The sequence below is a fragment of the Lepidochelys olivacea genome (assembly GCF_965140295.1).
Source record: "Lepidochelys olivacea isolate rLepOli2 genome assembly, chromosome: 3".
In the NCBI taxonomy this organism is placed as follows: domain Eukaryota; kingdom Metazoa; phylum Chordata; order Testudines; family Cheloniidae; genus Lepidochelys; species Lepidochelys olivacea.
Window position 1 is genome coordinate 2639616 of NC_140413.1, and position 27577 is coordinate 2667192.

At 44.8% G+C, this 27577-nt stretch overlaps 1 protein-coding gene across 1 annotated transcript in view; it reads right to left on the minus strand.

The window, feature by feature from the left end:
- Positions 1-995: 995 nt before the first annotated feature.
- ASXL2 (ASXL transcriptional regulator 2) overlaps positions 996-27577 on the minus strand; it is a 243012-nt gene continuing 216430 nt past the window's right edge. Inside the window, exons 8-12 of the mRNA XM_084624546.1 lie at positions 25171-25334; positions 15977-16073; positions 12202-12307; positions 9271-10000; positions 996-8789 (exon numbers count right to left, since the gene is read on the minus strand). Of these exons, the coding sequence (XP_084480672.1) occupies positions 6324-8789; positions 9271-10000; positions 12202-12307; positions 15977-16073; positions 25171-25334 (3563 nt within the window). The 3' untranslated portion in view covers positions 996-6323. The remainder of the gene's footprint in view (positions 8790-9270; positions 10001-12201; positions 12308-15976; positions 16074-25170; positions 25335-27577) is intronic.

The window sequence follows — 27577 nt, forward strand, 5'->3', positions numbered from 1 at the left end:
AAGACTGAAAAAAAAATTCTGTGCTGTATTTCTCAAACAGCTAACCTAGTCCAATTCATTCGTTGCGGCGCGTCAAGCTTTTTTGCTACCCTACAATCTGCTGCAGCAGCAACTGCTGCAATGGCAAGAGGCAGTGCTCCTCTCTCTCTCTTTTACATTAATACATAGGTAGGAACTCCAACCAGCTCCAATATTTTTAATACAATTAAACGTAAAATAAAAGAATATATGAAGTACATACAGTATATTTATATACATATTTATTTCAAATACTTAAAATTCTTATGTAAAATATGATTCTTCTATATTATTTGTGAAAAAATACGACTTTTAAAATGGTGTCACCTTGAATTTTCTATACATACCCTCTATTCCAATTTAAGTCCCTTTTAAAAAGGCAAAAGACAGACGAAAGTTTATCATCTTCTAAATCATGTTTACAAGCCTTGTGGCCAAACAAAATGAAAGAGCATCTGGTAAACACTATTGGATTTTTGTTTTAAGAATCCCCACTTTTATTGCATTAATGGAAAACCCAAGTGCTTTCAGTTCCCCTGCCAGGGAAATCGTCTCGGCCCTGCTGAGAAACTGCACACACACAATACCCTGTATATCTAGTTCACAAATCTTCCTTTGTCATTTTTACACAAATATTAAAATATATATTACTTAAAATATATTACTGTAAGCTCTTAAAATTGATCTTCTTTTGTATCAAACGTATAGCATTAAAAAAAAGTAACAAAGAAAACTCATTGTCATCCTAGCAAACATTTGAGCCGTTCTCCCTGCTGGTAGCAACAGGACTTGAAGTTTTTAAGAGATTCTCTCTCACCCATGCTGGTTTCATGCACTCTGGATTAATTACAGGTTTCAGAGTAGCAGCCGTGTTAGTCTGTATTCGCAAAAAGAAAAGGAGGACTTGTGGCACCTTAGAGACTAACCAATTTATCTGAGCATAAGCTTTCGTGAGCTACAGCTCACATCATCCGATGAAGCGAGCTGTAGCTCACGAAAGCTGATGCTCAGATAAATTGGTTAGTCTCTAAGGTGCCACAAGTCCTCCTGTTCTTTCTCGATTAATTGAAGATAGTTTCCAGAGCTGTGAGGTGCCACAGGCAGTAACTTCCTAACAAAGGGCTCCTTCCCTCCTGTGATAAAAGCCATGCTAGCTGCAGCAGCTGGCAACACCCAAACGGGAGGATGCCACCCCTTGTCCTCCCACCTCCACTGTAACAGTCACGTTTTCAGAAGTGATCTTCAATTTTGAGTGCTCCATCTAACACCCTTAGGCCTGATTTTCGGAGGTGCTGAAAGCTGGAATTGTGGACACTCCACAGAATCCAGTCCCCAGGATTGAGGCATCCTAAAACTGGTCGCTACTTTTGAAAAATTACTCTAATGAAGATTACTCTAAATTAAATGTGGAAAGCCTTCCTCACTGGACTAAAGCAAACACAACCCAGTTCCAATTAGTGTCCAGCGCTGCCTCCTTTACTCACACGTATATTCTTGTATTCCACAGGACCACTCATGAGAATGAGAAAGAACTGGGCCCATAATGTTCTTAACAGCCTCTAGAACAATTTAAATGGACATAATTTAAGCAGTAATGACAAGCAGTGAGGACATCTGGCAGTTACTCATCTGTCCAATAATTAACTTTCAGGAAATGGCTTCCTTAACATTTTTACTGTTGCAAACCTAAGTACAACTCTGCTGATAGGGTCCATCATTTACATAGTATCAGTCTTTTCCTCACGTTTAAAAAGAGACATTGTCAACCTAAAAACAAGTTTCCTTCCCTGTTACTAATGCTATCTCAGAAACTTGAAAATCATTTCTAAGATTCCATTTACTTCTCCATTCATGGAATGTGTATATAAAAGTATTTATTCTTTGCACTGAACTGTCAAATCAGACTGATCAGTTTCACTTTCTGGTTCTCATGCTGCAGGGTCTGTATTGCAATCCAAGCAGGGGAAGATTTAAATCTAAATAACCTTTTCTTGTTGTAATGTTTTATGTCACAAACATTGCTTTGACATTAGGTGTTGTAAAATAGTTTGGGTATTCTATTTTACATTGGCATTTATTATAAAGTGCTATCTGGATGCCAAAGCCAAAACTGTTACGTCTAGATTACTCCACAATGTCCCTTGACTAACAGTAGCCAATAGGAAAGGTTTGTTATTTTGCTGGAGGAAACATTTTAGGACAGATGATTAGAAAGAACTGGGGCTGAAGGGAAAAGTCTTAGCACCAAGACTGCTGACTAACAAAGGGAATATTCCTACTTTGGCTTCAGGTTTTCCTATCTGAAACAACTGTTATTCAATACCCAGCATTGTGAAATGTGCAAAGCTGTCGTGGTTTTTGGCAGACCTATTCTTGTTGAAATGTTCAGTAATCCAAACCCCATCCTTTCTAATGGTTACCTAGCTGCTTAATGCCCGCTGGTGAACCTAGGGATACTGTTCTATCAAGTTCCAGATAAAGAGCTTGTTTAATGTGGTGAAATCAAAACCTTCCAGCCAAGAGGATTCATCATATTGGGAAGGGGTAACAACAGTAAAACTATTGACCCAACCAAATATAGCTAAGGCACTAAACTGAGCTGTAAACCTCTAGATCATCATCTAATAAGGTTATAGTGACCACTAAAAGGGACTGTGGAGTCCTACTGACATCTCAGTGGTCATTACAAATCCAAACTGGACACTTACTAGATCTAGTTCCCTTCTTGCTGGGATAATGACTCTGTAAAGTAATTCAGTTCCTGAAGTAGTATTTCATGCAACAGCAGCTACTTATGACTCACAAGCAGCATCTCACAGAGAGAAATAGGTGAACAGAACATGGGAAGCCAGACATACAAACTCCACCTGAGGTGACACCACAAATTTTAAGGGAATTAAGGTTGGAATCAAAATTAGGGGCTTTACTTCTATTTTAAAATATACTGCTGAAAACAAAACTTCAGGTCTTTTAAAGTGAAAGTTGCAACAGGCATAAAATCCCAACCAACACAAACTGGCCCACAGGCCACTTTGTGCTGTTCCCTCAATGTCTTCTACTCCCTTCTTATGAGGCTTGTCAACCTAGGAAAATTGCACCTGTATAAACTAGGGTGTGGATTTAAAAACCGATATACCAATATAACTCCCCCTGGATGTCACTATTATTCTGGTGTAAGGGCTTGTCTACATAACCCCCAGTTTGGAATATGGGGTGTGAATTGCAGTAGTCACTAGCATGACAAGCTGTAACTCCCCTGCACAGACCATGTGGGCGAGAACTAAAAGGTACCTAGTCTGTGTTTTAACCAGGAGTAAGTCAACAAGAACTAGGTACTCTATAGTTCATGCCTGCAGCATCCACACAGGGGAGTTACAGCATGTACAGCAAAGGGGTGCCTTTTTTGGTTTAGTATATGTCAGGTGGGAAGGAGTTATACCAGTATATATATTTATATATAAACAACATTATACCTATTCCCAATGGGGAGATCAAAAACTCGGTACACAGACTGGATATCAACTGACCTTAGACCAATTCGCAGGACAACCAGGCGTACAGTCATGAGTTTTGGAAGAAGGCTATAAAAGCTGCTGACCCTGATTGGGGAAGTGGCAAGGAAGAAGAAGATACATCATTATACCAGTATAACTGGTAAAACTTTCCTGTGTAGACAAGCCCTGAGATAGCAAGGAAACAGAAATGGATGTATGTCTCTCAGTGCTTCAGAGAACAGGAGTCTTGTTCATTTTAGTTACCAGTTAGCTGTGTGCATGATACCATAATGTCCATCTGACACGGTATTCCATAATTCAAAGGATGCTTCTTGCACCGGAGGAAAATTGGAAGTATTGCGTTACTACCCTAATGGGCGCTTGCTCTAGAATGCACTAGGTCTATAAAGCAGAAGTACACCTCTGTGACAGAATAAGTGGTTTTGCACGGCAGAAGCCAAAATGGTTCTTTTGCTTGGTTTGCTTTTTTGCATGCACACCAACATCACTAGCTATAGTATCTGGTATGTGCCAAATCTGGGGATATTGTTTGCTTACTGGTGAAATGCTGCTGACAGTGCACATTTGGCATGTCTCAAAAAACAAGGGGCTATTTTTGTTGGTGTTAATTTTTCTGCCATGGAGCAATGGATTTAAAAATATTTACCTAGGTACCATTAGGGGACATACTCCCGCAACAAATTTAGGATGAGCAAGACTGAAGATGGGAATATAATACAGTTTATGATACTTCACTGTTGATAATCTTGATTTGGAAGGTGGCACCCACAGACAGGGAGGGAGGGAGATATTTTCAGTATTGAGGGGTTAGGCACTCAACGTTTTCATCAACAAATAAATTGCCACCGTTTGATAAAATGCATTGTGTACAGTCATCTACATTGCCTACATTTAATAACAGCACCCCAGATACTCTTCTCATGTGAGGGGAAGGAGGAGGAGTAATTCAAACTGGAAAAAAAGCCCAAAGCTCTGAGAGGACTAGCTAATGGTGTATCTAATGATAACTTATCACACCTACTTTTTTAATATTGCTTCATTTTAAAAATGCCTTTGGATTAAAAGTGATTTCTATGCCCTTTCATCAAAAAGATACATGAATTTCTATCTAATCGACTTATTTGTTTCTCAAACAGAGACAACATGGACTGGATGCGATTCTTGAGACTGATGTTCTTTGCTGGGAAGAGGACTTTACCTATAGATAATCTAGTGCTTTGATATTGTGAAATTTGAGCTGGAGTATGCTTAACTCTCACACCATGGGAAGGGCTGGGTATTTAAGTACTTTACGGGTCAGCCTGTTACACATTCTTGTTGCTGAGATGATGGTGCTGTAATACCTGTTCAATTCTGATTGATTAATTTGGCAGACACTGTGAATATTAATGCTCTTGAGAGTGAAGGATTGATATCACTAGCTGCAACCTGGCATTAGGTAGGCCAGCTCTGGGTAATCTCCTCACACACAGCTTTGCCAGTAACCTCATTCATGACAGTAGCCCCCACTATTCCAGTCCTATGATCCCCACCTACTTCTGCCAGTGCTCCTCATTCTTGACTTGTGACTTCTACTGCTAGAATCCTGGGTCTCTGAGTAAAATGTGGAGATCAGGCCAAAGGATTTGATGTTTTGAAACTTGAAGAAATGTCCTCAGGGGACAATGATGCAGCCAACCCAACCCTTGGGTCCCATGCCTTACACTTAGCTAGATATATGATCTTTTCCATACATTAGCTTATTGTGGAGGTCTTCATTAGCCATGGCAAGCTTCCTGGCAAACAATATTTCAGCAGGTGTCATTTAGTGCATTTAACTTGTGTAATGTATTGTCCTGTTTGATGGTTGGAAACTGTGGGGGAGACACCTCAGTACTAAGACTGTAATGCCTCATAAAGCAAGTTTCTGACATGTAGTTCAATTCATATTAGAGATCTCTGCTTTAAATGGTCTCCTAGAGTTGCTGATAGTCACTAGTTGCTTTTTATTACTTGAGTTCTTGAAGATGATGACTACTATAGTTGCCTTTCCAATCTCCCAGAAGTAGTTGAGAACCATGGTGTTGCCTTCCCATGGACAATGTTATTGTAACTGATGAGTTGGAAAGGGGATGGTATGCAACCAAAAAACCCCAGCCACTATTGCACAACCCACTTTGGCTTCCAGAAACCTAGAGTCAGGGGGAAACTGATAGGCAACCATTTGAAAGGCTGTTATAACACTAATGCCTCCCACTTCCCAATCATCTGAATGATCAAAAGACTGAGCCAACCCTGAACTGATGCTCCAAACCTCAAAGTTCTGTGCCAGATAACATAAAGGCTTAAATCTTCTTGATCTCTCAGTTCTTTTAATTCTTCTTGTTCGTCTCTTTTGACATGGAAAGACCAAGGGGCTAAAGTTTGGCTGGAAGTTCTGTCATCAATATAGAGCAGAGCTTAGGCTAACCAGGGATAGGGACTGATAGGAGGTGTGGTTAATGAATCTGCAGTACAAGTCAAACATTGTCTCCTAAAAGATTGAAAAAATAATTTTTAAACAAAATAATGTGACATATTTACATGATTCCTTAAGTGCAAACTCTTGTCACAATTCACATAGTTGAGCTCGCTTAGACTCACTATACAACAAGGTGCTCTTTCTTCAATGAACGAAGAACGCTACTCTGTATTCCTGATTCAGTAATGTGTCTCTTGTGCAAGGCAGTAAAACCCCTCTTTCTTCCTGCGAAGAATTTCAAAAGGAGGCACAAAACCAAGCCATCCTTCTCCTCATCTCATATGTCTCAGTTACCGTACTACAAGGCAGGAGACACAGAGCTTAGAGGGGCCAATGCAGTCGTCATGGCAGAAGGCACCACAACCCTTGCACATGATCATGGCTTTCAACCTGCAGTAGCATTTAGAAGGTGAATCCTCCATGTTGTTGTCATCACCAAAGGCTTGAACTGGGATGGTCTGATTGTGGTTGCCAGGGTTCATAGCCTGGCTGGCGGGAATGGTGGTTACAGTCACAGAGAAAGACATGACGTTCCCCATGCTACTGGCCAACTGATTGCACTCGGACAGCCCAGTCATGAGAGACCCTTGGTTTACGTCTGGAGAGGTGGAGACATTTATAGTGCCACTATAACTAGGACCAATGAGCTGTGCTGCAGTGTTTCCATATAGCTTTGAAGGGTGTGAATGGGAAAGTAGTGGAGGTTGCTGCAACACAGGGTCTGCAGATGGTGCAGAAGCGCTGTAAGCCTCAGGATTGCGGTGCATCATTTTTCCCCTCATAGCATGAGCCATTTGCTCCTGGGCTGCCTGAATTAAATCTCTTGCTAATGCAGTTCCATCAAACACCTGGCCTCCTGGGAACTGGTGAACACTCTCTGGGCGGGCTGCTGCTTGCTGAGATAAGACTGCCTCCTTCTTTACATTCTTTCTAACAGGCACATTGCAATCTGAAGAAGTGTTTACGCTTTGTGATACCTGTTCTCTTTCATGCTGGCCAGAGACCTGGGAAACCAGGGGTTCCTCTTTTACAATGATATGTTCATGTTCATCACCAGTACTCTCATCATCTGCATCTTCTTCAGCACTGCTACTACCATTGCCAGCTATTTCTTCACATTCCCCACATTCTATTTTTGGATCATTAGAAGGATCATGCAGACACAAGCGGTTCTCAGGATTCATGGACAGACCTCTCCTGAAACTCTCCGAGCCGCGACCATAGGTGGAAATATTCAGCAGGTAATGGCCAGACATAGCAGGCTTGGATGTCCTCCTGCCCATGAAACCCAGCATGAATCTCTGACTGGTGGAGCTGTTGTCTAACTGGAAACCTGAGTGAACGAGGCTGAGCTGTGAAGGCTGCAGGACTGAAAACAGATTCTGCCTCTGGACCCGCTTGATAAGAGTCTGAAGGATCTGCTCTTGAGTGGCTTTGTCGAGTGCCTCTTGGCACTGGTATTGGTCAATACTAGTGCTCCTCAAGTCCTTTCCGGAGAAGAGGGGAAATGTCCTTGGAACATGGGGCAGCTGCCTGCTTGGGAAAAATATCTTTCCAAGTTGTTGCATGGCTAAATGTGATTGTCTCTCGCCACTTTCCCCTCCAGAGCCATTCCCAGCTGTGCTTGTGGCACTGGAAAATGCCGACTCTTTTGATTCATTTGGAGCTAGAGGGACAGGTTTCATTTCCACTTTGGTGAGAGGCTTAGGCATGATTAGTTCCATTGGGACGTCTTTACCTTGGAGCAGCTGGGCGACCAAAGGGTTGTTAGCAGGAATACTGGAGCTCGCCTTCAGGAGGGGCCCACTTGTGCTCAAGGGAGCTAGATGAACTTTAAGGCTAGGGGCTACTGACCAAGCGCTATAGGATGGAGTAGATGTGGTAGATGCTACCACAACACCAGCCTGAGTTTCTGAGGTTACCGCTGTCAGCGAAGACATCGGAGGGGAAAGAGGTTTGCTCTTAGGAATACTTAAGCTGGTCTCTTCTGTGGTAGTAAGTGCTGACTTAGTCACATTGTTGTCAGCACCTGCTCTGGATACATTGACATAGACTGCTTCATCCCTGACAGGCGGCGCCCCTGAGATCTGGCTTAGACCTGCTGGAGCTGAAGGTGCTCTCTCTTGTCTGTCATTACTGAGAGTATATACGTGGCTTGAGACCACAGATGGTCTGGAAACCTGACTTACAGTCACATTGGGAGGGCTCACTTTTATTCTGTTCATTTTCTCTAATGCTGGTGGGGCTGGTGATGACGAATCTTTGCCTCCGTTGCTGATTGCAGTTCTGGATTGTACTGTGGGCGTTTGCTGTAGTTGTGCTCTAGAGACACTGAGAGGTGATGTCCACTCCGTGGCCTGGGTCTCCGCTTGGGAATGGGACCCTGGACAATGGGGAAAAGGCCTTCTCGTACTTCCCCCGCTTCCAGTTCCTGCCAGTTCCAGTGCACTGCCTTTAATTCCAGTTTCATTGGTTCCACTTGCTGCTGTACCACTCTTCTCCGCTCTTCCTCCCCCGCCTGGACCACCACCACCTCCTGGGCCGGGCCCTGGGACGGCTCCCCCATTGGAGGCGGCGGCGGCGGCGGCGGCTGCAGCAGCTGCCCTCTGGGCCTTGGCCAGCTGGGCTTTTGCTTTGATGTCTGCCAAAGTTCTGGCCCCTGTTCTTCCAGGACTGGTGACAGAGGTTGGAAAGCAAGCCCTGGGAGAGACCTGGCTAGCAAGAAATGGCATCGGGGAGATTCTGGAGACAGGAATCTGGAAAAAAGTAGGAAAGAGACACCACTGAGCGGAAGGAAATTTTCTATCCACAAATTCTAAACCTGCAGCATTCAGAAATGTATACATTAAGACAAATCCTTAGTAGTCTTCAGTTAAATTAAATGGAAAAAATGGCTGGTAAAGATTTTTTAAAAACAAACTATCTAATTTAATCCTGTGGTACCAAATTGTGAAGGGGCTTTCACAACTGTGCCACTCTATTGACCTGAAATACCCTCTGACAAGAGTGCATGTGTTAGAGAGCTTTATTTAACCTAATCAGCAGGCCAGCAGACTCCCGTGGCCACACAGCAGGTCTTGGTATTCCTGTATCAACTACTTTCATTACTATAACATGAAAGTAGTGGGATTTACATGGACAGTTGAAATCAAAATAGACACAAAACATTTTTGTAAGAGTTACCAGTGGAAGTGGCCTGTACAACCCCATGATGGACTTGGCTCCAGTTTCCTTTACCTTGAGTGGGGGAACCTTTCGCCCCTGTGCCCCCTCCCCAGCCGCAGGAAAGGACTGTGGTTGGGTCCGAAATGACTGCTGGTACTGGCAGTTGTCCATGATTCGTGGCTTTTTTTCAGGACTGATCGGTGCTTCTTCCTGACTCTCTGACTTCCTCTTGAGGCCCTCAGCACTGACATCCATTTGTTCAGTTGCAGGGGGTTCCTTTTTAGGTGTCTGCTGGGGAGTCACTTGACTCGCCATGCTTGCCACTGCTTCGCCTGCTTTGGGGCTCTTTGGTTTGTTTGGGGCCAAGGCTGAGGTGCTTGTGTTCCCCTTTACTGACAGATCCTTGGATGGAGTGTGCTGTCTTTCTTCTTCTGGTTTCTGACAAGAGGCAGCTTGTGGCTTCGCTTGCATGGATCCCTCAGTACCCTTCAGAGGCCTAGAGAGAGTTTGGTCATTAAGTTTCGGTGCATTGTTAGCTGAGGAATTTACAGATGCTGCAGGTTTGCCTATTTGGAGATGCACATCTTCTCTTCTTTCCGCTCCTCCTTTTTTCACTGCTGGTGGTGGTACCTGCACCGCCTGTGGTTTAGACTCTGACAGAGGAGTTCTGTCTTCTTTTCTGGGTGGTGCCTTGGAGACTAGCATGCATTTCATCTGTTCAGCTGGTGGATTCCTGGCCTGTGTGTCAGGCGTGCTGGTGTATGTTGTCAGTCTCTTGGATTCTTCAGGACTCATTCCAGAACTAACAAGAAAGAAGAAAAAATATGTGTTGTAAAACGTATGTCTGAAAAAAGCATTCTTTTGCCATGAAAATGGGGGCAGCGGGTTCTGTATCCATATGAGAACCTAAAGAAACACTTCACACATGTCATTTCCCCTGATTTTAAGACCACCATTTTTGATGCTCTTCATTGTAGCTATCACTCTTCCAACCCACACAGAACTTAATGGTCCTGCACCGGCGCTCTTTAAAAATCAACCAAAAGGGCCCTGTTACATGGCTCTCCTTCTACACAGATGCTAATTATCCCAGGTCACAAACTGAGAAGGATTTGACCAATGGTTAAACTGTATAGCAGTAGGAGACTCCAACAAACCCACAGGACTTCCCCCTGGCTCCCCTGGAGTTCACAAAAAGGATCTGGAAATGGATACAACCCCCCAGGAGAGTGCACCATTTTTTTTCAGCATTTTGTGTAGTACTGAAGCACCCTCAGTCTAAAAAAGTTAATGAATAAACTTCCTCCAGGAGAGCACTTCTGTTTGCAGATGATTAAAGATCTCCACACCTAATATCTTTCTCAACCCTGTATCCTCATGAAACTGGGAGCTTCTCACTAGGCAGCCCCTAATCCCCCACCAGCCTGGGTAACAAATGAACAAGCTGGAAATCTGAACGTGAATTCCCAGAAAAACAGCTGATGCAGCATTCATCCCCAGGACACAAACTTGGTCTGTGGCATGAATAAAAAGCCAAATGTCTACTGAAGCCAGAGAGCACCATGGGATTGATTCCTACCAGCCCAATGATAACGAACGTGATTTTAAACCCTTTCTCACGTTAGTTTCATAACCATTGTCTTTTTCAAGAGGATACTCTTGGCAGACAGAGATGTCATGTGGTACAACAGTATCCATTTCTGAGAAGTGCAGAAACCAGACCTGCAGCTCCCTCCAATCCTGCCCTTGTACAAGGAATCTCCATTAGTGTGTTGTCCCTACTGCAGGGGTATCATTTACTACAGGCCAAGAGGGGCAGTTGCCCTCCCCAGATCTTGGTCTGCTCCCCTCCCCCGACTTTTCATAGGTGTATATTCTTCATGATGTCTTCCACTTTTGGTTCACCTCATACTTTTCAGGATATATTATAATCACATAGAATGTGCTATATGCTGACAACCCCTCCCCCCCATAAGAATTTTTCTGAAATAATGCCCCTGCTGCAAGAACCTGGAGACACTGCAGGAAAGGACACTTGACTTTTTAGTGAAGTCCACTCTTGTCAAGTGTATTTTAAACAAGGGCTTAACCTTTCGGGCAGTTTCCCAAACGAAGACCTCATCTCTATCAGCCAGCGCCTGCTGCCCCACATCCGTCTGTGTCACTAACCCACCAGAATTTGGGTACTCTCATGATCATGAGAATAAGGTTTGGCGCAGCCCAAGCTCCATGTGGGTTAAAGCAGCACAGATGAATGGGGCAGAAGGCGAGGTGATGTCCCAGAGCTGAGCAGAGCTCCTCATCATTGAAGTTCTGTAGCGAGATGAACACTTTATTGATTATTTTTACAATATCAATCCTACCTCTGTTCTTTTAACTTTCTTATAGCATACAGCTACTGATCGAGAAACCTGAAATGTCCTGCAAACCCTCATCCCTAAGTGGGGAGGCAAGCTGCTTGTAACTAGGAATAAGTCAGACAGAAAAATCTGTGAAATCCACACCATACTTATTCTGAGAGTTCAGCTCAACAGCGTGTGAATCAAGACACATAGGGAATTCACAGGGTTCTGCATAGCTGCGGAACATGTGAAGGTCAAAAATCACAATCAAAGACAAAGTAAATGTCAAATAAATTAGTTGGCTGGAATATGCCAAGAGAACCTTAAGAGATGGACCTTCCAAAACTGTGAGGATGGGGGTGGGGAAGAGAGCTGTGAAGCCTAGACTACATCCACCACTACAGCAGGCAAGAAACACTAAAGCTAGATTGGATAGAGCACTGGAAACCATGCTTTAGGGAACAACCCAGCACAGACCAGGAATTAACTAGATGACCTAATAGGTCTTTTCTGTGATTCCATTACAGCCAGATGGAGTTGACCCTCGATCAACCTAGAAGCCCAGTGAAAAAGAGGGTCCCATGAAAGAAAATGAGCTCCGAATTCTGGGAACTGGTGCCTCAGGACATGCCATGAGAGAAAAGACAATCCAGGTTCCTACCTTTGACCATAGTAACTCTCAAAGAATCGTTCCTTCCATAGCTCCACCTTCTTCTCCTTTTCAATCTCCTGCCGTATTCTCAGTTGCATTTCTGGGGTGAACTCACCTGCAGTACACAAAGAGGGATATCAGCAAGAAGGTCAATCCATAAGAAGAATTAGGCCAATTGCAATCATGAGAGACAGCCAGACTTCAGGATCCCTGTCATTTTTTAGATAAACCAGTGCATTGGGAACTAGTTCAGCAAGGTTTCTTTTACAGGCTATATATTATTACAGATGTAACACAATGGCCTTGACTTGCAACTATTAGTTTACTCGTACTGTCTTTCAAGAGGGGATGTAAAACCAAGGCCTTGTGGTCATTTAAGAATCCTATGGCAGTATTTGCAGTTAATAGGGATTAAGCCTCAAATGTCCTAACAAATTCCAGCTTGGGTACTTGCATTCTGCCTCTTTAAATTCCCCTTTCAATTTCAGCTATAAATAGGATTATTCTTTACTTCCTGTTCTAAACTATAGGGTAGTGTTGCTGGGTGCCATTAAACCACTTTTGCAGTCCAGAGGTGGCTGCACTTCATGCCTAGTGAAATATCAATAATGTTATTTAATTTTACAACTCTGCCTGTCATAAAAGTTAAAAATAAACTATCAAAACATGTCAAGTAAACCTAAAAACCTTCCCACATCAGAATATACCCCTCCCCATTATTCCTCCTCTGCCAATCAAATCCCCCCCCACAGGGGAAAAAAGGGCAGGGGGCTGGGAAAACAGCTGGGGTTTGCAGTGTTGTATGAAGCAAGACTTCGGCAGATCATGAGAAGGGAAGGAAATTCCTAAGCCAAGAGCTCATAGACGCCAGCCCACTTCCATTTAAGCCACAGAGCTGTTAACTAAGGATCCATTGAGGATCCTAGCTGCCATGCTATTACTCTATGAAAGCCACAGTTCTCTCAAATAGCCAAGACCCAATTCACTGAAGACTGTATAAATCAAAAATACTTTAACCTTCTTCTAGAAATCAGTTGGCAGCCATTGCAGATCCCAGAGCGATGGGGTAGTGCGCTCTCTGTGTGGAGAATAAACAGTTGGCTGCCCTGCAGTAAGGGTGGTTCTCTGATACGCTGCAGTCTGCGTGGCTTCCGCTGTGGGTGCGCGTGTGCCTCGCGCGAGGTAGGAATCTTTTCAAAGCCGCATGCGCACCCTGTGCCTCCTCACGCTCCTGTACAAGGGCATTAAAGGCAGAGCAACTGCAAGCCTTCCTCAGGCCCCTTGCAACTCGAAGCCTGGGATTTCTGAGTACTCCAAAAAGCAGGGAAGAAGGGTGGGTCATGTGATCCACCCCAACTACAGCATCTCCAAGTATCACAGTTACTGTAGAGCACCGGTTCTCAAACTGGGTCGTGACCCCATTTTAATGGGGTTGCCAGGGCTGGCTTAGACTTGCTGAGGCCTGGGGCCAGAGCCGAAGCCTGAGCCCCACTTCCCGGGTCCGAAGCTAAAGCTTGAGCCCCACCACCTGGGGCCAAAGCCAAAGCCTGAAGGGCTTCAGCCCTGGGCAGTGAGGCTCAGGTTACAGGCCCCCTGCCTGGGGCTGAAGCCCTTGGGCTTCAGGTTTGGCCTCCTCGGCCAGAGCAGTGGGGCTTGGGCTTTGGCCCCCGCACCTAGGGCGGTGGGGCTTGGGCAGGCTCAGGCTTCGGTCCCTGCTCCTGGGATCGTGTAGTAATGTTTGTTGTCAGAAGGGGGCTGCAGTGCAATGACATTTGAGAGCCCCTGCTGTAGGGTAAGTAAGGGTTCTTTTTTCTTCAAGTGTGTGTCAGCGTGGATCCCACTGTAGGTGACTGGCAAGCAGTATTCTCTCGGGATGGGCGGAATGAGAAGTATTAACTGCATCAGTCAAACAGATTGAAATACTGCTTTCCCAAACTTGGCATCTGACCTAGCAGCTAAATCCTCAGACTGGCTGTTCTCTAAACCAATCAGATGAAGCTATAGGATGGTGGTACACAAAGCATGTTTCCACCACACTGTCATCCAGACAAGGATGTATTGACATTCATAATTTTAGTACATCTCTGAAATAAAGCAATTGAGATAGAATAGTGCCTCACTTGCTTTGATAAACAACATCTCTGTATGCATTTAGAAGCAGTGGTCAGCATGCAGCCCAGGGGACAAATGACGCTCACATGTTTTGCAATGTGGCACATGGCTACCCTTTATTCTGTATAAAAGTGTGGTGCACAGAAACTGCCAGTTCCAATGACAGCGTGGCTTGGATGAAGATGGAATGTTTCACTCTGCTTACTTATAGCCTCTGCAGGTTCGCACCTGTGTATAAATGAAATTTATATGCAGGTTTTATAAGTGAACCATGTTTGGCCACCCCAGTTTAGTCCTTCTTTTCTAATGAGAACAGTGCATCTCCACTACCATCCCAGCACTGTATTTTTCCAGTATCTCTGCCTCATCTCACTCATTACCTCCAGAGACAGTCTTCTTGCCATGTGCTGCAAGTCACATTTTTTCAAAGGACAAGTCTCCAATAAAACCTCCTCTCTGCTCTTCAGTCTGGATAACCACCAGCTGGCACTTTGTCTTCACTGACCATTTTGAGTGCAGCTGTTTTCGCTTGTTAAATCACTATAGGACTGGAATTTCTCCCTGAAATCTCCGTTATGCATTCACTAAACACCTTTTATTCAACATTTAGAGAGAATCTTTGATTATATTAATTAAAGAAACAGAATAAAATATTAAGATGAATGGAAAATGGGTGAACAACATTCACTATGTAGATGTCAAGGTGCTGTTGGCGGATTCAGAAGAATGCCTGATGAAGTTGGTGGTGATTATGTATGAATATGGCAAAGTATGGTCTAGAACTGAATGTGGATAAGACATGGTGGTATGCAAGAATCCTGGGAAAACATGCAAGATTCCAATGAATGACATGACTGTACAGCAAGTGAGATTATTGCTTTAGGAAGTATTATTATGGAAGATCAGAAACTGAAGTCAGTACCAAAACAGCGAGGGTGAGACACATTCTGGAAGAATAAACATCTGATGAGAAAAGACATAAATCTGAAGATTTAAGTCCAGCTCCTAAAAACTTACATTTGGCCTGTGTTAAATTACCTCTGTGAAACACGGACATGCACACAATTGATAATAAAGAAATTACAGTTCTTTGAATTATGGTGTTCTAGAAGAATTCTAAAAATATCATGGATAGGCTGCATAACCAACAAAAAGATATGGAGATGATTGGAACTCAAACACTAGTCAGAGATCTTATGAAAAGAAAGGCTTGATTTGCAGAGCACATTTTAAGGGGTTCAGCAGGCAATGCATGTTTATGGGCACTGGAAAGGAAAGTTGATGGCAGAAGAACACAAGGCAGAAAAAAGAAGACCTTGGGGGTGGACCATGTGGTATCCTGGGGAGATCGAAAGGATTATTTACCCACAAAAAGATTAGAAAAGGATCACCTAACCCTTGAAGTCTTTAAACTACGATTTGAGGACTTCAATAGCACAGATATAGGTGTGAGGTTTTTTGCAGGAGTGGTGGGTGAAATTCTGTGGCCTGCGTTGTGCAGGAGGTCAGACTAGATGATCATAATGGTCCTTTCTGACCTAAATATCTATGAATCTATAACGAACGGGCTAGCAAGGCTGCAAACCTCCAGTAATGGAGATGCCACATACGAAAAAACTCCTCAGAAGTTCACAGTTTACAGCTCCTTGCTTCCCAGTGGCGAGAGACTCACCTTCTGACAACCTCTCCTTCCAGCCCTGGGCAGCTGAAGTGAAGAACTCATTGTTGAGTGCGGAGCCACTCATCTTCATCAAACTGTCTGCCCCAACCTGAGAGAAACAATAAAGCAAGCAAACGTTAGCTCACTGAATTCAGATTTAAGTGACACGTAGAGGAGCAGAGTCTGGTCCGAAGATCACTGCTTGGACAGACAATGCCTCATGGCACTCCAAAGCTGCTCTTCTGATTGATCCAGGAGTAAAATTAATGGCCCCAGAAGGCCCTCCTTCACCTAAGTCTGGGTCCTGTAGAATCCTGGTGGATTTCTCTTGCCCTTCCATCTTCACCCCAATCCTCTACCCTCCCACTGCCATGCCGCAGACACAGTAAAAACCCTGGACAAATGAGAATCACAGGACCCTACAGGAGACAGGGAGAAACACAAGCTGATGCTTTATAAGTTGCACGACTCATAACAGAAAAGAAGCATTACAACTACCTCTCAAAAGGCTTCTGCAGGTACACGCCGCCCTCCCTTCTAAATGATCACAGAGTAAACTCTGAGCTGCTGTCAAAAGCAGCAATGCTGGCAGTTTCCAGGGGAAAACCAAAAGGCACACAAAGAGGACGTCAGGGACATCAAAGCAGCATTTTAAGAGTCAGTCGCATTGTTTATTTGTACTTTCCTGTCTGTCTCCAAATATTGTTTCTTGTCTTAGACTTAGACTGTAAGCTCCTTGCAGCAAGGACCATCTTTGTGTTTTATGTTTCTAAAGCGCCTACCACAATGGCGGCCTGGCCCACTAGGGCTCCTAGGTGCTATGAAAATATATATAATAAATAATAATAAAAGTGTCAAATGCACAGAATCACGTCCCTAGATATTGCAGACAGATCTGTGCCCAATGGGGGATCAGACAGTACAGCCTAGGAAATAATAATCAACCAAATAGAACAGCTACGCTTCAGTGTGGTGTGCAGAGAAATAGTGTACTCTTGGCCAGTAGCTGTACACTTGCCACGTAGGGGAACGATAACAGGGGTAACAGGAGAAGGTCTGGCTTTCTTTCTGCTCGATGTATCATAGAATTACAAGTTTCATATATCAGAAACAAGCAAAAATCACACAGTTCCATAAATCAGAGCAGCTCACCGGGGTCAATGGATGGTATCTTTTGTTTCTTATACAAGATGTAAACCTTGCTATTAGGCTCCTGGCACTCTAAATCTCCCAAGGCTCAAACAAAAGAGAGATTTAGAGCAAAGGGAAGAAGAATTATGTAGCAAGCTTTCAACAATGCAAGATTTGTTTCTTTAAGAGAAGCATTGTTTTCACTTAATATCAGCATTTGTGATGTAGATAATTAGTTTAAAATAATGGCAGTGACTATCAGTGGGTTTGCGTGGGACAGACTTACAGTGAGATCTACAATGAGGGGCAGTCGAGCAGCTGTGTTGTAATGATTTGGGAAAGCAGAGATCTTTCTCCTGCTTCAAGTACACGCTGCTCAACTGTAGGGAGCAGAATCCCTCACCCCAGCCATGGCATGGTCTATGTGCACTCTTGGTGTGGCTGGGTGTGGGGACATGCTTCTCTCAGCATCAGGTATCAGCAATTGCTGGAGGCCCGTTGGAGGGCTGGGTGGACCGTGGGTCATGTCTGGTAAAGCACACTTTTGGTATGTACCTTTCTGCTCTCTACAAGCCCATTAGGTAGTATTTTGATTTTCTGCACCAACACCCACACCATCCACTGGATCACAGCCAAACAAATGGAAGACAAGTGTGTGACCATGCAGGCTTTACCTATTCCCTTCTCCAGTTTTCTAGTTTAAGCAACTTTCCTTCTCCAGTTTATAGAGCCTGCAAATTCCCTGAGGAGCAAAATAGCACTGAGAGTGGTGGGTAGTTCTAAGAAAATTACCACAGTCTTATCTGAAATCTAAAATCCATCATCATGGGTCAGACAACATTTTTTCAACTACTCAGAACTCTTTCCCAATCAAATTCTGATTCAGCACAGTGACTTGGCAGGCAGGGTGAACTAGATTGCACAAGCTATAGCTTTGGTAAAACAAGATCACATTGCAGGAAGAAAAGGAATGCAGGGTAGGAAGAATCTCTGACTTTCTAATGGGGTTGCCAGCAGGAAAACATGCACTGTTTGCTAGGGCAGAAATTCTCACGAGTTTAAGAAAGCCCAGGTTTTAATCCACAAAAAATCATCCCAGCAGCCTCCCTGCCTAATTTTTAGGTTAGTCTGCAGTTTACAGTGCAGGGCCCCAGTGGCTTTCTATGCAGAGAGATCTAAAGGGTATTTCCCACTGTAATCCCAGTGGTGGTGTGCTTTTGGAGCTGGAGAAACAGGAAGAAAAGACCTGCAAATAGGTTACTCTAGAAGTTAGAGGGATATTGATTGTAAGTACTGCTGGAGGAAGTTACGAAACAGCATTTAGTAGAGGCGCTTTCTGAGGTTACAGTGAAACTAGACAACCTTTCCAAGCTGTAACCAAAAGGGCTCACAGTTCCCATTTGAAGGAAGATAAAACAAGTTTACTAACAAACAAAGTTGGGGCGCTGTACCCTGGGCATTTTATTATACTAAGTTAGTAGTCAAGATAGTCTTGACTGGAGTCTCATGAGGCTTGGGATAGAACGTGGGAAGATGGATTGGTTGGTTCATATGAAAGGGTGATGTTACTTTCAGCAGAAATTTTCAGTGTGGTCATAGAGTGACCTTGTCTTTGAAGAATATTGTGTAGGGAGGATCGGCCATGAGAGCCCCATCTCACTCATTTTTCTGGCAGAAGTAATAGTGACCAGAAAGGCCACTTTCATGGATGAATGTAGGAGGGAACAGGTGGCTAGGGGTTCAAATGGTGGTCTGGTGAGGCATTTCAATAGCAGATTGAGGTCCTAGGCCGGAGTAGGTTGGCGAACCTCTGGGTAAATGTTGCAGAGACCCGCGAGGAAGCATTTAGTAATGGTGTATGTGTCGATCGAGGTCCTGTCAATCTCATGATGGAATGCTGTGATGGCTGAGAGATGGACTTTGATTGGTGAGGCCTCATCTGGAGTACTGTGTCCAGTTTTGGGCCCCACACTTCAAGAAGGATGTGGATAAATTGGAGAGAGTCCAGCAAAGGGCAACAAAAATGATTAGGGGTCTAGAACACATGACTTATGAGGAGAGGTTGAGGGAGCTGGGATTGTTTAGTCTGCAGAAGAGAAGAATGAGGGGGGATTTGATAGCTGCTTTCAACTACCTGAAAGGGGGTTCCAAAGAGGATGGCTCTAGACTGTTCTCAATGGTAGCAGATGACAGAACGAGGAGTAATGGTCTCAAGTTGCAGTGGGGGAGGTTTAGATTGGATATTAGGAAAAACTTTTTCAGTATGAGGGTGGTGAAACACTGGAATGAGTTACCTAGGGAGGTGGTAGAATCTCCTTCCTTAGAGGTTTTTAAGGTCAGGCTTGACAAAGCCCTGGCTGGGATGATTTAACTGGGAATTGGTCCTGCTTTGAGCAGGGGGTTGGACTAGATGACCTTCTGGGGTCCCTTCCAACCCTGATATTCTATGATTCTATGATTGAGCTCTTTGCTAAACCTGAGCGTTTCAGTTCCAGTGGGTATTCCAACACTAATGGTATGGGTATTGTGGAGGCCGTCAATTTTTTTTCTTGACACCAGGAGGAAATCTCTTCCATTTTTGAAGGTAAGTATTACATGTGGTCACTTTCCTGCTGTTTAATAATACATGTTGAACTTGTTCCAAGCAGGGTAGTTCGCCATGATAGAACCATGCAGGAGCCATGCTTGAAGGTGGAGTTTCTCCGGATTCGGGTGGAGAGTGCAACCGTTGTTCTGAGATGACAGGTTCGGATAGTGAGAGAGATCATGTAAGGGTACCATGCTTGCCTGGGCCACATCAGGACCATGAGGATGACTTTGGTCTTGTCCAGTCATATCTTGTGTATCATGTGTGATATCAGGGGAATCGGTGGGAACGCGTACATGAGTTGTGCATCCCATGTGATGAGGAAGGCCTTCTCCAGTGATCGTGGTCCAAGTCCTGCTCTTGAGCAGAACATTGTGCATGTGTGGCTCATTGGGGGAAGCAAACAAGTCCATGAGGGGAGTGCCCCACCGGCAGAATATGAATAGTAAGACTCCTTTGTTCATTTCCCACTCATGGACTCGAGAGAAGTACCTGTTTAGCATGTCCGCCGTCGCGTTCTGACAGCTGGGAAAACAGGAGGCTGAAACAAGTTATGTTGTGGTGTATTCACCAGTTCCATGGTTTCATGGCTTCAGTGCAGAGCGAGTGAGATCGAATGCCCCCTTCATGACTGATGTAAAACATGCAGGTGATGTTGTCAGTCATTATGCAAATTGATTCGTTCTTTATGTGAGGTAGGAAGTGTCTGCAAGCATTGTGGACCGCACGTAGCTCTAGTAGGTTGATGTGTAACTGAGTCTCCAAAACAGACCATTTGTTTTGGACATTTGCTGACACATGTGGGCACCCCAGCCTATCAGCAAGGCATCCGTCATGATTACTATTGATGGGGTTCCTGTTGGAATGGGATACCCATGCATACATTTTCTGGTCTTGTCCACCAGTGTACAGTCCAGGACCTTGGGTGGTACTGTAAGTCCTTTGTGAGGCTGTGCTTGCTGGATATATATGCCAAGCTCAACCAGTCCTGTAGGCAGCGCATATGTAGTCTTGCGTGTCGAACCATGAACGTTGTGGCTGCCATGTGTCCTAGCAGTTGCAGGACAGTCCGAGCCGGTATTTGGAGGCTGACTCTTACCTCTGATGTAAGGTTTGTCAGAGCTGAGAATCTGTTCAAGAGCAGGGATGCCTTGGCTTCTATGGCATGGAGATGTGCCCCGATGAAGTCCAGTTGTTGGATAGTGATTAGAGTGGATTTTCGTTTGTTTATCTGTAGCCCTAGATCCCTGAATAGTGTGATTGTTGTTTGGACTGTGCCCGGTGCTTCTTGTTGAGTTGGACTTTTGAGAAGTGTGACAGAGCTCTGTCCTTGCCTCCGTGGGTCCCACGTTTCCTGGCGGATTTTGCTAGCCTCAGAGGCTCACTGTGACCCTCCACGTAACCCTTCTTTCTCTAGAGACAAGGGTCAAAGTCTACTGAGCCATTTTCACCATAAGCCAGCAAGGGAGGTGAGGAGAAGTTATCCTTCCATGCACAGTCTCTGTTGTCTCCTAGTCTCAGTGATTAATCAGGGGGCAAAGGTGGGGGGAGGGGGAGCACGGGCCCACCCTCTACTCCGGGCTCCAGCCCAGGGACCCTAATAGTATCAGCTATGGTAGCTGACCTTTTAGAAACATGACATGTACAATTCCCTGGGCTACTTCCCCCACAGCAGCCCTCACTTCCTCAAGCTCCACTTCACCATTACCTCAGGGCCTCCTTCCTTGTGCCTGATATGGTGTGTACTACACAGTCTCTCCAACTGCACAACTTCCTCCTACAGCTCCTGACATGCGCGCCCACCTGACTGCCTGGGAGGCTTTTAACTAGTTTCAGCCAGCCCCTGATTGGCTTCAGGTGTCCCAATCAACCTAGCCTTCTCCCTGCCTTCTGGAAAGTTCTTAATTGGCCCCAGGTGTCTTAACTGACCTGGAGCAGCTTTCATTTCACTTAACCTGGTACCAGGGATTTGTTTAGCCTGGAGCTAATATATCTATCTCCCACTACTTTTGTATAGCCATCTGGCCTTGCCCCGTCACAGAAGGCAATCGTCCAGGTAAGGGAAGATCATTATTCCCTGTTTGCATAGATGTGCCACTACTACCACTAGGGTTTTGAGAAAACTCTTGGTGCGGTGGATAGGCTGAATGGTCGGACTCTGTACTGGAAATGTTTGTGTCCTACAGAGAAATGCAGGAATTTCCTGCGAGCGGGGTGTATAGTAATATGAAAATAAGCATTGTGGAGGTCGAGGGCTGACAACCTTTTGCAGTATCATACCCTGTGTGACCATCTTGAAATTTTGAGCGAGAACGAACTTGTTGAGCTTCCTGAGGTCCATGATAGGTCTCCATCCCCCATTCTTTTTCTGGGTCAAGAAGTAGTGGGAGTAAAACCCCTTCCCCTTGTATTGCGAAGGCAACCGTTCCATGGCACCTAGTTGTAGACGATGATTGACTTCTTGTTGTAACTGGTGCTCATGAGAAGGGTACCTGAAGAGGGATGGGGAGGGGGATAGGGTAGGTGGTCGGGAGGTAAAGGATATGGTATATTCCAATCATATGATGTCTAACCCTCATTGGTCCATGGTTATTGACACCCAGATATGGTAGAATGGGCAAAAGCCATGACCAATCATGGGGATGGATCGGGTATAAGTGCTGCCTGGTGAGGGAGGTTGCTCAGACCCTCGACCAAAACTTCAAAATTGTTGTTTGGACGAAGCCCTTTGAGAAGTTGACGCTTGAGACTGAGGTGCTCTCCATTGCTGTGAATGTTGGTGTTTTTTTTTATTCTCATATTGCCTCTGTTGCTGTTGGTAGGAAGAGAAATCCTTGTTCCTCTGATGAGACTGGTATCGTCTTCTCTTCGCAGGTAGAGTGTAGATCCCCAAAGTGTAAAGAGTAGCTTGAGGGTGTTTCATCGAGTGGAGCACCTGGGCCGTCTTGGTCAAAAATAGCTTCTCTTGGTCAAAAGATAGGTCCTTGACCTTCGTTTGGAGTTCTTTAGGTATGCCAGAGGATTGTAACCAGGATGCCCATTGCATGACTACAGCTGTGGTTCTCACTGTTGTGTCCACGACATCCAAAGACCCTTGGAAGGCGGTTTAACTATGAGTTGACCTTAATTTATAATGGCCTGAAATTGTGATGGTTTCTCCTCGAGGAGCTCTGCTGTGAACGAGCTAAGTTTTCCATAATTATCATAATCTTATTTAGCCAGCAAGGCCGAATAGTTGGGTGATTCGGAACTGTAATGTCGCCAAGGAGTAAATTTTTCATCTGAAGAGGTCAAGCCTGTTGTGGAGTGAATCTAAACTGTTGTTGTTTGCTGTGTTGATTAGCGGTGTCGACCACCAAGGAGTTGGGAGGCAGGTGTGAGAAGAGGAAGTCCACCCCTTTGGCAGGGACGTAATACTTCCTATCCACCCTTCTGCATGTCGTTGGAATTGAGGCTGGTGACGGCTAGACTCTTTCTGCTGGCTCCAAAATCCCATCATTGATGGACAGAGCAATTTTGGAAGTAGATGAAGGTTGTAAAATTTGTGCCAGCTTGTGCTGGTTTGTCTGCACTTCCTCCAGTGGGATGTCTTGGCTGCAGGCAACCCTCTTAAACAGTTCCTGGAACTGTTTGAAGTCATCCACTGAGGTAGGCGGTGGTGGCATGATTGCCTTAACCGGGAAGCAGGAAGAATTGTGAGCAGATGTCACTTCCTGATCAGTGCCTGTTACTGTGTCATCCCCAACATCCTGAGCCTTTGTTGGCTGTGGGGTGGGAGACGTGGGATTAGACCTCAGCTCGTCTCTATGAGCTGTGGGTGGCCTGGAGTGGGGGCCCCGGTAAATTGCCATGGGGTCCCAATGTGCCCATTGGATTGGGAAGGCCATTGGTGGATACATCCACAGTGGTCTGTACCACGGTTGAGCTGCCTGGTTGTAAGGGTATTTGGGTCCCATCTGGCTCCAGGATGGTTCTTCTTTCGGTGATGAGTGGTGCGGCGAGAAAGTGCATAGTTCCTGCACATCATGATCATCATCTTCACTGGATGAATGTACTGTGTCATGAGAAGTATGGGGATCTCCTCTACAACTTACAGCTCTAGCTGTAACCATATCATGGGTTCTCTCAATCTAGGGCTGTCAGGGTATTGAAACCGCCCTGCCCTTCTCATATGGCTAGAAGGAAGGAAGGATCCTGGAATGGGAATGGGGGCCTCAGTATGAAAAATGTTGAGAACTCATGCTCTACAGCGCTGAAATCCCGCCTTTCCTCTCCATTCTGCCACAAAAGCTTTATCCATTCGTGGATCAAAGCTCACCTCACTTATTCCTCTGTGGACTCTTCATCTTATCTGAGCCCCCTTCAATCTTTAGAGAATGCTGCTGCTAATGATCATGTTTTTGCTTCTCAGACCATGTTGCTCCACTGTCCATCAGTTCAAGCTTTTTGTTATTTGTTTATAACGTACCTAGCGAGATGGGGTTCAGGCCTCTACATGCTGCCATCATAAAAACACTAAATAATAATATTCATCTTCACCATCAAGGTTCTGTGGAACTTTGCTTGTGTTTATATTGCTGCCTTCATTTCCACCTATTCCTCCAACTGCCTATGGACCTGCTAAACTGCCTTCCTTTATGCCTTCTTTGTATCCTTTTCCCACTCATCTTCATAATTTCTTAACCTGCTACTCCATATATATATGGGCCTACCTCCCTCTTCTTATGCATTGAATTATTCTCTTCACTTTTCAGATCCTTTCTTAAAACACAGAATTCTTTCACTGGTAATCCACAAAATGTCCGAAATCTGCACCACATGTTCTGTAGCTCTAAATTGTGTGTTCTGTGTTCCAATTTAGAACAGAGACTTTGTGTAGTAGGGACAGCATCTTCCTCTGTGTTGACAAATAATTCATTAACACCTTCTCCCTTCTATGTAAAGCATTGTGCATCTATGCAAGACTAGAGTGCTAACATGACAGCTATTGAGACATCCACAAACCATCAGGGGACTGGGCTAAAGTATAACAATTGTTTTAGAGACAATCTAGTAAGGCATCTCTGCTAAAAGGGTATGGGGATAAGACCGCATTTAAAGACTTTGGAAAAAAAAGCTGGCATTCAACACTCCCTGCACCTAGCATGTCCACTCCACTACAGCAGAATCCACTGAGCTCACTACTGTTAGGAATGTAGGATTCACTATACTGGATAAAACTATAGGCCCATCACCTCTGGTATCCATCAATACTCAATGGTTCCCTGAAAGCAACACTCCATGTTTCTTTCCAAATAGTGTTGTATGTGGATGAAAAAAATGCCATCCCAGTTTCCAGCAAGCACCAGTTTATTTTCTGAAACTTGAGATTTGATTGCCCTTATCTCAGTGAATTGGCAATTGCTGTGTATGAAACCAACAATCCCTGGTTTCTGCATGTTGTTACCTGGAAACATAGCTCTTCTCTACAACAGAATATGTGGCATACCTGCCTGTCCACCTCTGGGAGCAGCAGCAGCAGCCGTTGCTGACAGTCTGTGGGTAAGACAGAGAATGTGTGCTTGTTGATCAGCGCCCGCAGATTTGTGTTCACTAAGATGGAGTCAGGTGTTTCCACATCAATTTCAGCACATTTCGTCCTCTTCAGCTGCCCTGTAAAGAACCACAGAGGTCTGTGTAACACATCACCTGAGGCAAGAATAAGGGCTCCCCTACCTCTGAGCGGCTCTTCACTTAGCTCATGGTTACATGAAGATATTAATAATGCTGTTCTGATGGCTCATTTTCCAACTCTGGAAGGGAGGGAGCAGTAAGCTCCCTGGCTAAGTCAGAAACAGAGCGGATGAAGATCCACCCTTCTGCCATAAGGATTAGCATTACATGGAATCGTGGGAGTTGGAGCGTGATGGGATGATTAAAAACATAATGTGAGGATTCTTGGGGCTAGGAAGGTCTCTCATCTCCCAAGGAAAATATTAACCCCGAATATTCTGCTTTGTCTGGGTTTGCCTAACTTTGCCGGGATTCCTGGCTGCCCATGGTAACGAGATACCAGAACCTCCCCTGTGCTGGGGTAGGAGTCTCTCAAGAGGGTTTTTTTTAGCAAGTGTACTTTAATCTTCTATTTTAATCCTGTGGCCAGGGGCAGCTTCTTCCTTTGGATTTCTTGCTGGTTTGTTTGTATTTTGTACTCAGCAAAAGCAGAAGTGATTTCGAAAAGATCAGTGCCATGTTCACAGGTTTCAGCAGCCAGCTCTGCTTGTGCTGAGACCACAATGCGAAACAAAGCAGTAATAATGAAAAAATATTCTCTCTTCTTCCCTTTTCTCACATGGTAAAGGTCCTGACCAGGAGTTCTGCAGTTCTAGCACCAATCCCCAGGCTACAGAAAGACTTACACGAGCACTGTAATTTCAGAAACAGCCTGACCGGAGAGAGCATCTGTACAGTGTATGCGCTTTCCTTTGGACTTGCCCATTACACATTGTTGGCAACATGCCATTATGTTCTGTGAACTTCAAGTAAAAATGTATCATTAATAAAAAGTCTAATGAAGACTGTCATAGCATGTTCTGCCGGAGCGTGGGGATGATGCTTTTAAGGTAATTGCTCCCCACAGCGCCACTCCCATGGAAGCTTGTTTCATTTGGGAAAGGTGACTCGCACACTCAGAGGTCATTTAGAAAATGCCTCTGTAGATGTTGCTGTCTGTTTGGTTGGCGTTATTTCCCTGAGCGCCGGATGGAGCTGGGTCTGGAATACAGAGCAGCTCTCTCCAGCTCGCTACACTGCGCCCCTCTCTCTGGCACAGGCACATACCCGAGGAGCTTGGCCACAAACACGAAATGAACACGGCTCTGCCTTATTCTTTTTTCCTCAAATTTTAAATGAAGTGAATTTTAGTGCTGGGATGGTGCAGTAGCTCTGGGGACGCTGGGTCCTTATGCCCAGAACAGGAACAGCAAAAGCAATCTTCCCTCACGTGGGCCCACCCACATATCTCAGCCCTGACCTGGAGCGCTTCAGTCTCCGTGGCATCCCTGCCCGTTGTGGGCATCCAGGCTGAGGCAAAGAAGGGGGTCAACCTATGCACTGGGAGCAGGGCTGCACCCTCCTGTGTGAGGGTGGCAATGTTTGAGTGACTGACAAAGCAGCACGGATGGTAGAGCCCTGCGCAGATACAAAATTTGTATCTGCGTATATGGTCCGCGGATATAAAGCGATATCCACAGATTTGCAGGGCTCTACTGATGGCCTCTTGACATTATCAGACAACGTGTGGGTTGCCACACTGCAAGATCTTAAGAGGACATGGAGAAATTGCAAAGGACCCTGAATGGGATATGGATGGAACCTTTCACCTCAAGGCCACTAATTCAGATCAAATCCAGCAAAAACTGTTACCAGAGGATGGATTTTTGGGCCCATATGAAGTGAGGGGGCTGAACACATGGTTTCCCCCTACTCCCCTGGCCTACAGAGACAAGAGTGAGATTTCATTTAAACTCCAAGCATCTGCAAAACAAACCACAAGCAACAAAGGGGTATTGAGAAACATGTAACTTTAAAAACCTGGCAGGAAACCAAGTAGCACTCTTGGGCTTGAAGGATGGGGTTTATTTTTGTTTCTTTTTTAAGGTAACAGAAACACCTTAAGTGCTAGAAGGAAAAGGCGGCTAAATAATGCAAGTCCTTTTCTGCCTCTGTTGCACAGAGGACTGTGAACACACGAGCCAGCAAAGCTTCCAGATGAGAAGAGCTGGGCATGGACATGTTTGTGTGTATAGAGTTTCTGAGTTGGATGGTGGTTTCATTTTCCCTAATTCATGCTGAAGAGCAGGAGTGGCTTCCAGGATTGGCCAGAAACCTCTCCAACCCTGGAACTAGCTGCAGCT